Source organism: Urocitellus parryii, chromosome 6, assembly GCF_045843805.1.
Source record: "Urocitellus parryii isolate mUroPar1 chromosome 6, mUroPar1.hap1, whole genome shotgun sequence".
Classification (NCBI taxonomy): Eukaryota; Metazoa; Chordata; class Mammalia; order Rodentia; family Sciuridae; genus Urocitellus; species Urocitellus parryii.
Window position 1 is genome coordinate 91,415,890 of NC_135536.1, and position 18,821 is coordinate 91,434,710.

At 34.1% G+C, this 18,821-nt stretch overlaps 1 protein-coding gene and 1 long non-coding RNA gene across 4 annotated transcripts in view; one reads left to right on the forward strand and one right to left on the reverse strand.

Moving 5' to 3' along the window:
- Window positions 1-12,958, forward strand: part of Golm2 (golgi membrane protein 2) — a 108,559-nt gene extending 95,601 nt beyond the window's left edge. Inside the window, exons 9-10 of one of the 2 annotated variants that reach the window (XM_026390298.2) lie at window positions 5,402-5,569; window positions 10,814-12,958. In XM_026390298.2, the coding sequence (XP_026246083.1) occupies window positions 5,402-5,569; window positions 10,814-10,884 (239 nt within the window). In that variant the 3' untranslated portion in view covers window positions 10,885-12,958. The remainder of the gene's footprint in view (window positions 1-5,401; window positions 5,570-10,813) is intronic. The other variant, XM_026390306.2, reaches the window with a different exon arrangement.
- LOC113183863 (uncharacterized) overlaps window positions 1-18,821 on the reverse strand; it is a 31,156-nt gene that overhangs the window by 5,186 nt on the left and 7,149 nt on the right. Inside the window, exons 2-3 of one of the 2 annotated variants that reach the window (XR_013343694.1) lie at window positions 10,812-10,887; window positions 9,293-9,399 (exon numbers count right to left, since the gene is read on the reverse strand). This is a non-coding gene — a long non-coding RNA (uncharacterized LOC113183863). The remainder of the gene's footprint in view (window positions 1-9,292; window positions 9,400-10,811; window positions 10,888-18,821) is intronic. The other variant, XR_003300925.2, reaches the window with a different exon arrangement.

Consider the following 18,821-nt stretch of genomic DNA (forward strand, 5'->3'; position numbering starts at 1 on the left):
CAGCTTAATACTTTAGATGATGTAGAATATATGAATTTAGTTCACGTTATAAAAATTAAAAGAAGATATAAGAGAAAGTATTTCATACATGCCTCTGTGTTTATTATGTATTTAGTAAACTTCTTTGACTAGTTTGGCTCAAAAAGGGAATTTAAATATTGGAAACAGTCTCTATTGTTATCTCATGTGCATGTACAAATATGTAATGATGAACCCTATCATCATGTGTAATTATAATATACCAATAAAAATATAGAAGAAAAAAGAAGTATATAAAAAAAGGAAAATAATCTCCTAATGGATAGTTTTTCAAACTTAATATTGCTTTTCCTCACCCATTCTGGGATATAGAACTCAGGGGCCCTCTACCACTAAGCTGTATCTCAGCCTTTTTATTTTATATCTTGAGATAGGGTCTTGCTGAGTTGCTCAAAGACTTTGAATAACTTGTGGGCCTCTTGCTTCTTCTCTGTGTTCTCAGATTTAAACTCTTGGAATGAAGCTGTTTTGTGGCTAATAGACTCTAAGATAATCATTTTTAGCCAACCACCAGGACAAATATAATATTCAAATGTACAACTGAATTTTACCACAATATAAGGAAATTTGGGTATCTAAACTAAAATATAATTATGCTTATTATTCTGCTTGGTGAGCACAGCTTTAATAATTTGGTCACTGAGGGATGGAACCAAATTAAAGGTCATGAAATAGATGAAATGCTTCAGAGATGAAGTTTAATACTTAATTCTCCCCCCCAAAAAAATACATCACAGACATATTACAATGATAAATTTGCCCTTGTTACTCTTTTTACCCTTCTTAAATATAGTTATTCCCCAAGATTGCTCCTTTGACTTAGCCATTCTTTGTAAATATTTATTTCCTAAGAGAAATTGTCTTTTCAGAGCTTAATATTTTGAAATTTCTGAGTCTTAAAACTATATAATCCTAGCCCTTATTTTGTAACTAGAGTCTGGATCTGTATTTCCATGTGTCTTATAAAATATTTTTATTTGGATATCTTCCTGTAATACCAGCTCAGTATATCAAAAGCAACATTTACTTTCCATACATTCCCAGTTATTCCATTTGGGGGTATAGGTACCATTATTTTTAGTTTCCATCCTAGGTTTGTAGAATCATCTTTTGTCTTTTTCTAATATATTATGCTATATATATAATCAGTTTGCCATTTTCAAAATTATTTGATTTACTTGGTTCTAACATTTCTTCTACCTTTATAGTCTGATGTTCTCACAGACTCACTTGAATGAATTCTGGAGATGCTATTAGATATAAGGCAGATTAGATTCCTGTTCTCAGTATGCTTAAAAGAAATGATAGCTGTTACTCCTCCATAAAGTTCAGATTCATTCCATCATAGGTAAACCAACTGTATCAACTCTCTCTATAGTTATGACACTTTCTAGTTCATTGTGCTCTAGCACATATGGCATCACTAATTATTTATGTGTCTGTTTCCCTTACCACATATACTGAGTTATTGGTAATGGAAATGGTTACTTCATTTTTGTATCACAGTGCCCAGTATAGTACCTTTCACATACATGATTGAATATTAATTGAGTGGATGGAGGAAAGAGCATTATAGATACTTTGTCATTTGCTTCAAATAGTGAAATGGATATAGGCCTTTTAAAATTTCTTAGTTTGAAAATCTTCCATAATTATCCCTAATTTGCTTGCCCAAATTTTCTCTTTCTTATAGTCAAATAAATATTTTTACTATCTCCTAAATACTTCATCTTCATTTTCACATGTTTGAATCCTGCTGCTACTGCTGCTGCTTTACCCACCTGCCTACCAATGGGAGTCTCACTAGGTTGCCCTACTCAAACACCTGCACCCCAGTGATCTTCCCACCTAAGTCTCCCAAGTAGCTTGCCACCACACCTGGCTAGAAGCTTCCTTTCTTTTCTTTATCATAGTCTAATAAATTTGCCTTTGGTGGTGGTCGGGGGGCAGTGTTTGTTTATTTGTTTTGGTGCTGGGAATTGCATCCAAGGCCTTGTGGTACTACCACTGACACCCCAGCCCATATTTATCTTCTCTTTGAAACCTTCCCTTTAACTCTTAGACCACACTGATATATATTGCTTAGCAACTGTATAATATAGCACTCTGTGGCAATGATCTGTATTTTATGCACTTTTTAATCTATATTGTTTGTCAGATCTCTTCCACTTGACTAACAACTATGTAACTGGCTGTTTTTCCCTCTCATCTATTTTAGAAACTTCTTTATTTATTTATCTAATATTCGTATTAGGAGCTAGCTCTTTCTCCAAACATGACAATTCTACACAGGAAACAGCATAGATTACTGTTTAAAAAGGGGCAGTTGTATGGTTATCTCTTCTTGTTATTGATTTTTAAAAATTATCTCTGAGTGTCATTGATTTTTAAAAATTATCTCTGAGTGTCATCCTAATTATAGTATTATATTAAAATTTTATGACCTAATTCAGGCTACTCATATAATCAGCCAAACTCTCAAAAAACAAACTGGCATGGTGGCACATGTCTGTAATTCTAGCAGCTCAGGAGGCTGAGGCAGGAGGGTCACGAGTTCAAAGCCACCCTGAGAAACTTAGTGAGGCCTTAAGCAACTTAGTGAGACACTGTCTCAAAATAAAAAACAAAAAGGACTGGTGATGTGGCTCAGTGGTTAAGTGCTCCTAGGTTTGGTCCCCAGTACCAAATAAAACAGCAATTTTAAGTTGTTCTGTTGGAAAATTATAATAAACACAGATGGGCCATTTCTGTAATTAAATTTTCCATGCTGACAATATTTAAATTAAGTCTATTTTTCAGTAACTTCTCTTAGACTATTTTTTTTTAGTTTTCTATGTTTCATAACTGATAAAAATCAAAATGTTTTGAGAAAATAGCATACTTTGAAAAAGTGCTCACTAGTAACTACCATATTTAAGTGTTCGTAATTTTTTTTATGCATACTGGGGATCAAACCCAGGGGTGCTCTACCACTGCATCTTCAGCCCTTGTTATTTTTGAGACAGGTTTTGCTAGGCTGCCAGTGCTGGTCTTGAATTTGCTCTCCTCCTGAGTAGCTAGGATTAAGAGGCATGTGCTACCATGTTCTTCGTATGTTTAAACAGTAGTTTTACCCTGTGTAAAGATGGTTTAACTTCTTTATCCTTTTTTTTTTTTTTTTTTTGGTGGTGCTGGGGGTTTAACCCAGGGCTTTGTGCATGTGAGGCAAGCACTCTACAACTGAGTTATATCCCCAGCCTGGCTACATTTATTTTTATCATTAAGGAAAGAGATAATTAAAAAAGCTACTCAAAGTATTCATTTATTTATTTGGTACTAGGGATTGACCCAGGGGTGCTTAACCATGGAGCCCCAGCCGCACCTCCCCCTTTTTTTAAATGTAAATGTTTTATTTTGAGACAAGTTCTGAGTTGTTCAGGGCCTCACTAGCTTGCTGAGTGTGGCTTTGAACTTGTGATCCTCTTGACTGGGGTTATAGGTGTGCACTACCACACCCAGCTCAAAGTGTTTATTTTATATTAGTGTAGTTAGGAAATGGTGTTCTTCTAATAAATAGCTTGTCTATTCTTCTCTTGTTACTGTTTCTTCTTTTTAACTCTTGTACATCCATTTCTTTTCTGTAATTCTTTTTTCTTTTGGCCCTCTGGTGATGTATCCAGGGCCTTGTACATGCCAGCCAAATACTGTACTGCTACATTCTCAACCCTTTTTAAATTTTATTTTGAAATAGGGTCTTACTAAATCACCTCGGGTGGCCCTGAATTTGTGATCTTCCTGACTCAGCTTCCCAAATAGATGTGATATCAGGCATGTGCCCCTGCACCCACTTACAACTTTATTTGTTCAATTTTTTCCATTTATTTATTTACTTATTGTACATGCCTTTATTTTATTCTAGAATAGATATAACATGAATTCACACTTTCTAATGGACCCAGTTACTTCAGTCTTTCTTACCCCCCACACATATCCCCTCACGCTTATGAAATTTGTTCTTTAACTATTTTCCTGACTGGCTCTTTACCCTACAAGTAGAAAGATTTTGGCTTCATGATGTTGTAAGCCATTTGTTGAACTGTAGTTCTTTCCAAACAAAGGAAGTTAGGTTGTTAACTTTTTTCTTGAGTGTCTCATTGCAATATAAATTTTTGAAATACATTAGATTTATTAGAGAAAATTGTTAAAATTTTAAGCCTTAAATTCCTATATCTTTATTGTACATTTTATTCATATTTTAGAGATTAGAATAACATCTACTTTTATGCTAGTTAAATGTAATGTCAGAGTAGAGTTTTACTTGCATTTGTAAGTCAGATCTTAGTGTGCTTAGTATTTTTATTTAATTTTATTCCTTTAAATTTTATTTATGTAGTTTTTTGTTTGGGGCTTTTTGGGGAGGGGTGGTACTGAAGATTAAACCCAAAAGTGTTCCACCATTGAGCTACCTTACCAGCTCTTTTTATTTTTTGAGACAGAGACTGGCTAAGTTACTGAAGCTGGCCCCAAACTTGCTATTCTCTTGCCTCAGCCTCCCAAGTTGATGGGGATTTACAGGCATGTGCCACCAGGCATGGCTGATATTTTTATTTTTAATGTCTAGTGTTGAACAGCTTCCTATGGTAGGTGTTATTTTATTAATCTTCTTGATTTCTGATTATCATAAATGTATTCAATATAATGACCTCATGTAGGTCAACTTTCTTAAACTTTCATTGACTTTTTTTTTTTAATTACTTTAGGGAAAGTGAAAGAGATAAGCCAGAATGACTTGGGATGCTTTTTCAAAGCATGTACCACTAGGAATTCTGATTCTCATTCTTTGCCATCCTTCTTTGGAAGCCCATGGTTATAATGAATCAATATTACTAAAGGAATTTATGCTTGTTCTCAAATATGTTAGTTTGTATACAAAAAGAACTTAGCCTGTAAGTTTTCAAAATTATTCATGGAAAATTATATTTCATAAAACAATAAATGACTGCAGATTTTAAATATGTATTGCATCTAGTAATAAAATTATTTAATTCTTCTCCTAAAGTGTTAAATTAAACAAATATTTATATTAGGGAAATAATTTGTCATTGGCAAAATAGTCCTGAAAATGTTGCTCTTTTCTTTAAGACAATATTCAAACCTTAAGTAGCAAGTATTAAACTCCAAAAAAGAACTTCTTAAGTAAAAGTTATTTTCAGAGTCTTAACTTTTATTTACTTTTGTCTTGGATGATCAAATGTATTCTTTTTATAGCCACTACCCTGAAAGTTGCAAGGTTTCACTTGTCTGCTTTCTGGTCTGCCTTCAGTATAGGTCCCTTCTTTTCTTCTCTCTGTACTCTTGAATTAATCCTCTACCTACTTCACAGGCCGATTCTTTGATGAAAATGAATCCCCTGTTGATCCGCAGCATGGCTCTAAACTGGCGGATTATAATGGGGATGATGGTAACGTAGGTGAGTATGAGGCAGACAAGCAGGCTGAACTGGCTTACAATGAGGAAGAAGATGGTGATGGTGGAGAGGAAGACGTCCAAGGTGAGCGTGGGCCTGGCCTCCATGCTGTGACCGTGAAACCCACCTCTAAGTTTTTTGGTTGAATTTGTGTAAATTTTCCCCATTTATTAGCATCAGTAAAGTCTTAATATTAATTCAAAGAGGTTCTGGGCAGATTTTCAGTTTTACTTTTAAAAGTATCTTATGATAGTAGAAGTTGTAGATCTATCAATAATTTTTTAAGTTTTAGTTATTCTGTGTATTATTGAGGCAGTTGCAATTTGAAACTTATAATTCTCAGAAATTTTAGAATTAAATTGTTAAAATGACTAGACTTTAAAATAAGGCAAATGCTTCCTGAAACAAATTATTCTTTTCCAGTTTCTTATCTGAAAACATTTCATTTTTCTAGGCAAGTATTGCCCAGGCAGCCTTTTTGTTATAAGGAAACTACAAAGGGAACAGTTTCCTCCATATTGAAATAAAAATTATTTCACCACTGATATAACATAGGAAAATTATTTTTAAGTTTTTTTCTAACAGGCTTTGTGAAGAAGCTTTATCTTATGTTTAATACACAGATTCAACACATTTTTTTGTTAACTATGTTACTTCTGAGCTTTTAACTTAGTAAAATTCAGATTCTACCCATGTGCATGCAGCCCTACCCATGCATGCATATCAGAGTACATTGTTTTTTAGGCTTATTTTCTGCCTGCTTATTGTTTAGTACAATTTGTGGAGTTTTAAAATCTTCTATAAAAGTTGATTATGACCCTTAGGATGTGATGTGTAAGATTGCCATTATGTGATGCATGAAATATTTTTCACTATAACCTATTTTGATTTCTTCCTTAACTCTTTTTATAGTAATTACATTTTTACTGAGGTTCATGGCAGGAATTGTTTTTAAAAACTCAGAATAAGGTTGTGGCTCAGCAGTAGAGCACTAGCCTTGTACGTGTGCGGTGCTGGGTTCGATCCTCAGCACCACATAAAAATAAATAAATAAAGGTATTGTGTCCAACTACAACTAAGAAAAAAAATTTTAAAAAAATATAGAATATAGTTGTCATAGAATACTATATATAATATAAAAAGAAAAACTAGAGTTTCTGACTTCCGTGTAGGCATTCTGGTAGTACATTCTAGTTTTGGAAAAACATGATTATTAGAAGTAGAAGAAAGATTAGTGTTAGGAGTTACTTAAAGTTATATTAATGAGAATTTTAATTTTAATTTTAAACTTTTTTGGTTATATAAAATAAATTTTACTCAGTTTTTTCATAATTTCATCTCTTTTTTATAAATTTTACCTTCTTTTCTCATTACTTTTGTGGTTTGTTTGGACTACACTTATTTGCAATTATATATAACACTTTAAGGCTTTTTCATTGCATGTATATCATCACTAATTAGATTGTAAGCTCTTGGAGAGCAGGAATTTTCATTTATTTTTCCTTCTGTTTTGCTTGTGTCCTTTTCTGCCTTCATACTCATTTTCTTGCAGGGCCTTCAATAAATGTCATTAACTGATAAAAATTTATTCTTTTCTTATTGAGCTTTTTTATTCTTATAACTGTGACTAGGGTAATAACCCTTTAACTTCTGATCTTATGAGTTTGCTTGGTTTGCACTTTAAATATTCTCTTTGTTTTTTTAAGGGTTTTTCTATCATCTCATTGGATATTTTTGAGGTTTTTATTAGAGCCATTAATTTCAACCATGATTGATAATCATTTCATATAGGTGTGTGTGTAATTGGTTTTTGCTCTTTTAAAGTTGATGAGTTTTATCACAAGATTTCAGTTTAATTTTTTTATGGTTTTTCACCACAGTAGGTAAATTTATTTTCATTGCCTTCTTTTTCCCTTTTTTTAACCCTTCTCCCTTCCTACTCCTATTTCTCATTGTCAATTCAGGTACTCAGTACTTTTACTGCTGCCCTTCTATTCTTTTCACAAGAAAATGAATTCATTGAATTCTAAGCAATATAAAGAAACAGAAGGCTAAATAGTAGGCTATAAGCCAGGGGCAGTGGTGCACGCCTTTAACCCAAGCAGTTTAGGAGGCTGAGGCAGGAGGATCACAAATTCCAAACCAGCTTCAGCAACTTAGCAAGGCCCTAAGCAACTCAGCAAAACCCTGTGTCTAAATAAAATACAAAAAAAGAGCTGGGACATGGCTCAGTGGTTAAGTGCCCCTGGATTCAATCCCTTGTACCAAAAAAAAAAAAGAAAGAAAGAAAGAAAAAGAAGTAGCTTATTTATATCTTTGATGAAATAGGTCAGAGGTTGTTAAATTTTTGAATTTCTTTATTTGCAAGTGAATCTTTCTTTTTAGTATTTTTATTAGTTGTTGATGGATCTTTATTTTATTTATTTATTTTCAGTGCTGAGAATCGAACCCATTGTGTCACACATGCCAGGCAAGTGTGCTACTGCTGAGCTACAGCCCCAGTCCTTGCAAGTGAAATCTTAACTTAAGCTGAGGGCTGTCATTTAATATTTTTGTTTCATTGTAGAATTCTAGGTAGTGGCAGGAAGATAGGGCAGCTACATAAAGGGACTTCCTTATCACAGAGAACAGAAAAATGCAAGAACATCAACTCAGCCAAATAAAGAAGATAAATTCTGGTAAACTGACTAAAAAGGATTACTTAAGAGACCTAAAGCCAGTGCATTGGTGCACACCTGTAATCCCAGCAGTTTGAGTTCAAAGCCAGCCTCAGCAACTTAGTAAGGCCATAAGCAACTCAATGAGACCCTGTCTCTATATAAAATATAAATTAGGACTGGGGACATGCCTCAGTGGTTGAGTGCCTCTGGATTTAATCCCTGGTACAAAAAAAAAAAAAGAATTTAAAATATATTTTCAGAGATTCTTCAAGACTTTTATTCTTTAGGTGTAGTATTAACTGTTCAAAAAGTAGGGAGGGGAATTATGGCTGTTCCCTAATTTATTAAGTTGGGTTTCAAATGTTTATTATTAAGAATATATAGAATTTAAAAGCACTTCTTTATTATGGCAATGTAGGAATGATGATTAAATTCCCAGTACAGTTTATCCTGTTCTACTAAAAAGATAATTAGAGGGCTGGGGCTGTAGCTCAGTGGCAGAGTGCTTGCCTTGCACATGTGAGGCACTGGGTTCGATCTTTAGCACCACTAAAAATAAACAAATAAAATAAAGGCATGCTGTCTATCTACAAATGCAAAAAAAAACTAATTAGAGGTCCAAAGCAGTTTAGAACTAGATCATGTTTGTTAAGTACCTGAGTCAAGAGCAGATTTAAGTTTTTCTATTCCTAGACCTTTGTTCTACCTCATTTCCCCTGTACTTTTATTCATTTAAAAAGCCAGAAATGTAACATTTTTTCCTTCAGTGACTTTTCTGTTAAGTTTCTAGGAATTTTCCAGTGCTCCAAGGTGATTAAGTCTGCACTTAATTATTATGTCTTGAAAGATGTATTTATAGCCATAGGTGAGTCCCATAACATGGATTCTAAAGAGAACTTTCTGGAAATGTGCCAGTGCTTATTTTCCATTTTAAAACCATTTTTTTTTTGAAGTACAGAGAGTTCTTTGACAAGAAATTGATTAGCATGTTTACAAAATACAAATGTGAATATAAATATAATTTTAGCCATTGTACATGTTAAACAGATTTGGGGTTATCATGCCTAGGGGATTATACTGTTAATGATGTGTGATGAGTTTAAGAATGTGGTGCAAAATTTTTTTGCTGTTTTAGAATAAAACAAACCTATCAAGGCTGGGCTCAGTGGTGCAGGCCTATAAATCCCTGTGATTCAGGAGGCTGAGGCAAAAGGATTCCAAGTTTGATGTCAGCCTGGATGAATTTGCAAGACCCTGTCTCAAAATAAAAAGGACAGAGGATATAGCTAATTAGTAGTGCAAGTCCTGGAGTTCAATTTCCCCAAATAATAAACAAACCCCCAAAACTGTCATATCTAATATAAGGATGTCATAAAAAGCCATGTTCTCAAAGGGAGCCTCTCAGGTTCTGATTAAAATACTTTTCATTCTAATTCAAATTCTAACATGTTAATTTTTTTTTTTTTTTGAGCAGTCTTATTTCAGAATATGTAGTCTACAGCAAAAACTAGAAAAGAAGTGGAGCCCAGTGGCACACATCTGTAATCCCCAAAACTCGGGAGACATGGTGATAAACAAGTTGGGGGCCAGCACCAGCAATTTAGTGAGACCCTGCCTCTAACTAAAAAATAAAAAGGAATGGGAATGTAGCTTAGTGGTTAAGTGCCCCTGGGTTCAATGCCCAGTACAAACAGCAACAAAATTAGAAAAGAAGCACATTGTTTTTGTCAACAATGCAGTAACAGCTGATAGCCAAGAAGGAAACAGGAAAACCTGTCAATACCCAAGTAAATCAAACTTCAAAGCACCTATTGGAGTAAATTCAATAGCTACTCAAAGTGGCTTTGAGAATATAATTTTTTTTCTTTTTGGTAAAGAAAAGATTAAAATTTGGTTAATATACTCCATGTAGGAAGTCAAGGATAAGCTATTCCCCAAAGAAGTAGAGAAATTCACCTGAATGTTAAATATTGGGATCAGAAGTGACTCATTTTTCTCTTTTATTTTCTAATTTTTACATTTCCAGCATGGATTACTTTTATAATTAGAAAAGATTTTATGCCGGGCATGGTGGCTCACATCTATAATCCCAGCAGCTTGGGAGGGTGAGGCAGGAAGATCATGAGTTCAAAGCCAGCCTCAGCAAAAGTTAAGTGCTAAACATCTCAGTGAGATCCTGCCTCTAAATAAAATACAAAATAGGGCTGGTGATGTGGCTCAGTGGTTGAGTGCCCAAGTTCAATTTTTGTTTTTTTCAATTTTGAGATTTTGTTTTTAAAGTCAGTAAAATATACACAGAAGTGTTTCTACCAGAGCTTTAATTTAAATCTTCACCTGTATATTATAGAAATAATATATGTATAAAAAAGGATTGACTCCTAAATATTGAGGTTTCCTAAAGTTTTGCTAGCTGTATCTATCTAGCTCTACATTTGTCTTCAAAGTACTTTAGAAATAATGTAATCTAAAGAATGAAGTCTGTTTTGGAAGATTATTTCACTTTTTACTCTTTAGCTAAGCCACTAGGATATAGAGTACTGTATACATTAGGTGAGAAATAACAAGAGAAAATGACATTAAGGCTGAAAAAAAATTGAAACAGTTCTAAGTTGGGTTTCTATTATGATTTTAAGATATTATTCTTAATACATAATTATTTTACTTACAGATGATGAAGAGAGAGAGCTTCAGATGGATCCTGCAGACTATGGAAAGCAACGTTTCAATGATGTTCTTTAACTCCTAAAAAACAACATCAGAAAACCTAAAGTGCTGTAAAATGGAATCATTTCTACTTTGTCATTTTTGACTTCTGTTGTAAAGATCAGTTGTATCAGTTGTAAAGATACATTGAGATAGATGTAAGGAAAAACTTTAATGAAGGAATGTACCCATGTACATATGTGAACTTTTTCATATTATATTATCAAAGAAGACTTTTGGTTATGATACAGTTGAGCCAAAAATAGATAATCTTTGCATTTAAAGCAAACTAATGTATATTTCACATTTTTTGAGCCTAATGTTTTTTCCACAAATAGACAAATGGGAGAAAATGGTTATGTAGATGTTTTATGATGCACATAGCATAACCACAGTGAGAACAATTATTCAGCTGATAATTTTTTATACACTAATATCTTCTTGTTAGCCCAACAGGTGTTCTGTTCTATCTGCCCCTCATTTCATGCTTTTCAGGAGTTATGCCTAGAATAGTTATGTAAAAGAGGGGAAATTGGATGCCAAACACTAGTTAACGTGTACAAAACTGCCTCTCTACTCAAGTGCTAATGTGTTTTGGCATATTAACTTTCAACTGAGGCCTGATGGAATTTGAGATAAACTTCAAAGACATAACAGAATATATGAGTTATTGTTTACGTTAGTTCTTGAAATTGTGGAATGCATGATGGACGATATATTTTCAATTTTTTCTTTCTCAAGTAATACCAGTACTATTTAACTATTGTCAGCACTGGCTAAAAGAAAAATTTTTTTTCAGAGTTCAGGTCAGTGAAGATAAATTAAATGCCAGATCCTGAAAGGAGCTAAATCTACTTTGAAATGAATCTACAATTGATATTTCAAAGCTTTTCTGGTAGTTTTAATGATCTTATTTAACTAGACTTTTTCAGAACTACTAAATAAGAAATTTTAACAGGTTTTTATTAATGCACACATAAATAGATATACAGTGAGGTCTACAGCTGTTTTATTAAAATAGCTTAAAAGTTTATAATAAAAATGAATCTTTGTAATTACTTAATGTTAGTTAAGAACCCATCAACCTCACATTTGCTAGACTTACACAAAATTGTTTTAAATGCATTTTTTTGACACTATTTAGTCAAATGTGTAAGCTAGCTAACCCTTATTTTCTTATTCAAAGCACTTTTTTAAATAGTACCTCTCCCCCCAAAAAACTAAAGGTTTGGATCATACCAGGATGTTTAAGGTTGTTTAACCCTGTTTTTCAAAAGGGCTACCATTACTTGCATATAAACATGAAATATCCGGCAGGGGATATAGCTTAGTGATAGAGTGCTTGGCTAGTATGTATAAAGTTCTGAGTTTCTCCCCAGCACCACAAAATAAACAAACCCAAAACATGAAATACCTGTACCCCCACATTAAGTTTCCTGTCATAATTCAAACTTATAGATAGATTATTCACTTGTTGAGGTGCAAAAATTCTTAGCTTTCAACCGGAAATTATTTAATGACTAGGAAAAGATGCAGTAATTTACTAAAATAGTTTTTTCCACCATATCAAACTAAATAGTGTTCATGTTTTTGTTAACAGTAGGGTGAGGACTACAGGTATGATGGTTCACATAATTTTTAAAAGGGAGTTAGTTAAAAGGAAGTGATGTATATCCTTTGGTGTACATCCTTTTAAATTACTTTAAATAGTGAAAAACACATGTTCAGAATAAATTTGGGCATTAATCGGAGAGGTGAATCTAAAAATATTCCTAGAAATATTTCATATTTAATATTATAAAATCTTTACAAATGAAATTACCTTAGTTCCTTTTTCATAAAAATGATCATTTGGTTATATGCTAGCTATTACTTACATAGCAAAATTTCTTCAATTGGCAGTCTAGACATTTTATAAATCAAGAAATTTTGGACCAATTGATAATATTTCTGACTGTATTAACATTTTAGTGCTATAAAATATTATGTAGATGTCTTAAAATTCTGACATTCTACAGTCTATATTACTATGCTGTTTTTGTTTTACTTCTGCCTTAAGATTTAGTTTTTTTAAATGTATTTTTGCCCTGAATTGTTAATTTGATGAAAGTTCTGCTTCTAAAATCATCACTTACTGGGTTCTAATAAATGAAAAATTAAACTTGTTTCACTGTTTTGCTGTATCTAATACCTTACATTCTTGACAATCTCGTGATATAGTCACATTTTTAACACTGAGATTTTGAGTAAATTAGTGCTTACTTAAGTTAAGCTAAAGCAGAAATGTTTACAGGAAAGCTGTTTGTTATAAGGCGAGTTTATCCACAAACACTGAATATCTTTTGTGTGCCTTGTTCTAGTAAGATGAATCGATAAGATAGATAAAGTTTATTCTGGAACTTAAATTCAGGTGGGGGCAGTCAAACAACACAAGTAAACAAATAAACCAGATGACTTTAAATAGTGAAAAACGCCTGTTAAAAATAAATTTTTTGAGATTAGAGTTCCAAATAAATCATGTTTTCATTCAATGGAAACATTTTAGTTGTGTAATTAGAAGGTAATGACCAAGGGGAAGAGAAAGGATGCTGGAAAGATAGAGGGGGCAAGACAGGGAGAGCTTGTAAGTTCAGGTCACTGGTACTGACCCAGAAAGTGAAAGTACAAAGTATAAAATATGCATGGTGGGGCTGGGGATATAGTTGAGGTAGAGCACTTTCCTTGCATGCACAAGGCATTTGTTTTGATCCCCATTACCCCTAACTCAAATAAAAAAGCAGGGGATGCTGATTGCAAGGAAAATATGTCTTCAAAAGCATTTCTTTTTTTTTTTTTTTTTTTAAAGAGAGAGTGAGAGAGGAGAGAGAGAGAGAGAATTTTTAATATTTATTTTTTAGTTCTCGGCGGACACAACATCTTTGTTGGTATGTGGTGCTGAGGATCGAACCCGGGCCGCACGCATGCCAGGCGAGCGCGCTACCGCTGAGCCACATCTCCAGCCCCATTCAAAAGCATTTCTAAAACGTCGCTAGTTTTAAAAAAGTATTAAGATTGTGTCTTTAATCTTATTTGTATAATCATGTAACAACAAACTTTGCTCAAGTTTGAAGTCAGAGAATTTGTTTATAAAAGAAATTGTGAGGACTGGGCACAGTAAGTAGCACATGGCTATAGTCTCAGTGACTTAGGAGGCTGAAGCAGGAGGATGGAAAGTTTGAAGACAGCCTCAGCAACTTAGTGAGACCCTGCCTCAAAAAATAAAAAGGACTGGGGTGCAATCTAATGGAAAAGCACCACTGGGTTCAATTCCCAAGACAAAACAACAACAAAAATCAAAACAGTTGTGTGGAAGTCATTTCCCATAATGGCTGACCCTGAAAACATCAATAAGATAAACAGTGTGATATATCCAAAGTCTAGCTTATTATTTATATCACACGTTAACCATCAATATTCAGTTCCAATTGGGCCACATCAAGCCTAATCCAGTTCCATTTTAGATTCTCCTCTCTATTGGTTTCAAATGTAAATTCAGCTAACTAACAAAAGATAATTGGTGTAATGGTCCATGTAAGAAAACTATTATCAAGAGTAGAAGAACCCTGGCTTGAAGACAACTCAAACAAGGAACATGAATGCTACCAAGATTTTGTTTCACCAATTTCCATTTCTGCTTCTCTTTATAACATTCTTATTACCTTCATTTTCTCAAACCAGTTCCCTCTTCAAAGCTCTATGACACCTAGAAGATCCTATTTTTCTTAGTTTTGCTATCTGATGGGCTACTCTCTTCCCTTAGTTTCACTTAAAAAAAAATCCAAGAGAAGAGGGCTGAGGTCATAGCTCAGTGGTATAGCACTTGCCTAGCATGTGTAAGGCACTTGATTTGATTCTATGCACCATATATAAATAAATAAAGGTCCACTCACAACTAAAAAAAATTTTTTTAAATATTTATTTATTCTTTTAGTTTTCGGCGGACACAACATCTTTGTTTGTATGTGGTGCTGAGGATCCAACCTGGGCTGCACGCATGCCAGGCGAGCGCGCTACCGCTTGAGACACATCCCCAGCCCAAATATTTTTTAAAAATACGAGGGAAGAGTGACCTATGCTTCTCACCATAATGTAGTAGGCTAACTAGCCCTCTTGGATTGGTAAAGATTATAGGACTAGACAAGATATATTAGGCAACTGTTTTCAGGCAACACAGGTTTACAATCTATGTGAGAAGGGAAATTTAGGCATGAATCCCATAATCACCAAGCTTCCTGTGGTATATAAAAAGATGAGTCTGAGGGGCTGGGACTGTGGCTCAGATGTAGATGTGCGAGGCCCTGGGTTCTATCCTCAGCACCACATAAAAATAAATAAATAAAGATATTGTGTCCAACTACAACTAAAAAATAAATGTAAAAAAAAAATGAGTTGGAGCAGAGCACAAGGTTCTGCTGACTTGAGGACATGGAGATCATCGTGGGGATAGCTCAAACAGTTGAGATCTATCTAATGCGTGGGACACCAGAAAATCCAGAAATACATATAGGGGTTCCCATAAGGGAATACATATTGGGCTATCCCTGCTTAGATCAGGACCACCTGATGTATAGTTAGAGTGCTTACCTAGCATGTGTGAGGCCTGGGTTCAATCTCAAACACAGAAAGGAAAGAAATGAAGGAAGAACTGCCCTAACAAAGCCTAACATTAAGCCCTGAAAAGACTGATAGAGGAAACAATATGGGAATTGCATTCTGCCAAGTTAAAATTTGAAAAGTTTTTGGGCTTAATATGAGCTAACAAAGTAAAAAATAAGTATATTCAAGTTTAGGTGACTACTCAGTAACTGGAATGTCTTCTAAAACAAGAAGCAGCAATTTTCAGCTAAGATAACAGAATCCAGTTGGGCACAGTGGCCCACACCTGTAATCCCAATGACTCAGGAGGCTGAGGCAGGAGAATCACAAATTTAAGGACAGCCTTGACAATTTAATGAGACCTGTCTCAAAATAAAATGAAAAGAGGGGCTGAGGATGTGGCTCAAGTGGTAGTGCGCTTGCCTGGCATACGCAGGGCACTGGGTTCGATCCTCAGCACCACATAAAAATAAAATAAAAATGTTGTGTCCACCGAAAACTAAGAAATAGATATTAAAATAAAAAATGAAAAGAGCTGGAGATGTAACTCAGTGGTAGAACACTCCTAGGTTCAGGCCCCAGTACTTAAGGAAAAAAAAGAAAAACAGAATCCAGAGTTTCTACAAGGTATTACATTTATCCAGTATTCATGAAAAATGACTAGATAACATACAAAAAAACAAAATACAATTCATGGTTTCAAAAAATTGATGGCCTAACATGTTGGCACACAACTCTAATCCTCTAGCTACTTGGGAGGATGAGGTAAGGAGAATCATGACCAGTCTGAGCAACAAAGTGAGACCCTATTTCAAAAAAGTAAGATTAAAAATAAAAATCAATTTATGGCCTTTGTTTGTCATCAATGCAGCTAATATTTTCAAAGAATTAAATGGGGCTGGTAGTGGGAGTACACAAAGCCCTGGCTTCAATCCCCTTCTCCCCAGGATCACAAACATAAAAGGGTTAACTGAAAACATGTTCTTTTTATTTACTTTTTACACCTTTATTTTATTTATTTTTATATGGTGCTGGCGATCGAACCCAGTGCCTCACATGTGCTAGGCAAGCGCACTACCACTGAGCCATAACCCCAGTCCTGAAAATGTTTTTAATGAAGGAGTTAATAGAGGGAATCTCTGCACAGACATGGAATTACAGAGAACTAATGGAAACTCTAGAACTGCAAAGTATAATAAATGAAAAACTCATTGTGCTCAATAGGAAATTGTAGATGGCAAAATAATGAACTTGAGGACATACAAATGAAGCTGTATTGTATAAGTATTTGAAAATACAGGGTGGACAATCCCCAGTACTAAAAACAAAGGATAAGAAATAATATAGGATGGAAATGTTGAGAAACATAGAAATGTGGATTTGGGATTTTTTTCATCAAAATTAATGGACAGGGGCTGGGGTTGTGGCTCATTGGTACAGCGCTTGCCTAGCATGTGTGAGGCACTGGGTTTGATTCTCAGCACTGCATACAAGTAAATGAATTAGATCCATCAAAATATATATATAAAATAATGGACATATGCTACAAGAAATTCAGTGTTAGACGTTTAGTCTTCAGTACCTCCTATCTAATTAATTATGTATTATCTATTATTTACAGAAAACATTTCAGAGTACTAGAGATACTGCACAGACAAAAATACCTGCTTCATGAAATTTATATGCCAAAGAAAGAGATAAGACATTATTTTCTATATTATTCTACGCCAGATAATGGTAAACATTGAGAAAAATAGAATAAAATATTGATGCATGGGGTGCTATTTCATTCTTTTTTGTATTTGTTTTTTTCTTTACCAGTACTGGGGATCAGACCCAGAGCCTCACATTCGCTAGGCAAATGTCTCACATTGAACTACATCCGTAATTCTTTTTAAAATTGAGACAGGGTCTTGCTATGTTGCCCAGGTGGGCCTTGAACTTGTGATCCTCCTGCCTCAGTCTCCCAACTTGCTGTGATCATAGGTATGTGCCAGACCCAAGTATGCTATTTGATTTTTGTTTTTTGAAGTGCTGGACTCACACCCAGGGCCTCACTTCTGCTATGCAAGCAAAACACTAGTATTTTAGATAGGACAATCAGGGAAGGCTTTTCTGAAGAGGTGGTGTGAACATATGCAATATGACTATCCTGTGCATCACTAGCCAGTAGAAATAGAACCCAACACGTATGCAGTTTTAAACTTTCTAATAATCACATTTTAAAAATAGGTGAAATTTTGATATTTAACCAATATATCCAAAATGTTATCATTTTAAGTAGTATATGACTGGGCTGGGGTTGTGGCTCCATGGCAGAGCACTTGCCTAGCATGTGTGAGGCACTGGGTTCGATTCTCAGCACTGCATTTAATAAATAAAAGAAAGGTCCATCAATAACTAAAGAAAATTTTTGAAAAATAGTATATGACTGAGATACTTTATATTATTTTCTTTTGTACTAAATCTGATATTTAGTTTGTATATTTACATTTATAGCACTTTTCAATTTGGTCACTAAGTTGTCACTGGAAATATACATATTTAGAATTCATAATACTTATAAATGAATAAGTAAATTACATTATTTATATTCCAAGGACACTTAAAAATTTTCCAATAACTGAATCAAGTACTAATTTTTTTACTTTACTTAAAGGTTCATGGCAAAATTCAGTCAAAAGTACAGAGTTCCCACATGACCCCCTTTTTAGACATACACATAGAACATCCTTACCATGGATATTTTGCACCAGTGTAGAATGTTTGTTACAATTAATGAATCAACATTGAAACATTCTCAAAAAGTTTTTGTGTTGGACATTCCACAGGTTTGGACAAATATATCAAGATATGTATGCAGGATGTTTTACTTCCATAAAAATCTCTGTGCTTCACCTATTCCTCCTTCCTTATCCCTAAATTCCTGGAAATCACTTATCTTTTTTTTTTCTTTAATTTATTTCTTACATACATGACAACAGTGGAATGCATTACATTCATAATTATCCATTCACAGCACAATTTTTCATAACTCTGTATATAGAGTATGTTTACGCCAAATTATGCCATTATACATGAGCTCTCTTATTTTTTTTTGGATCACAATTCTTTTTTTTTTTAATATTTATTTTTTAGTTTTCGGCGGACACAACATCTTTGTTTGTATGTGGTGCTGAGGATCGAACCCGGGCCGCATGCATGCCAGGCGAGCGCGCTACCGCTTGAGCCACATCCCCAGCCTCTGGATCACAATTCTTAATACACCTTTATAATACCACAATTTCTCATATCACTTTTAGAAAAAAAATTTGTAGTTGTAGATGGACAGAATGCCT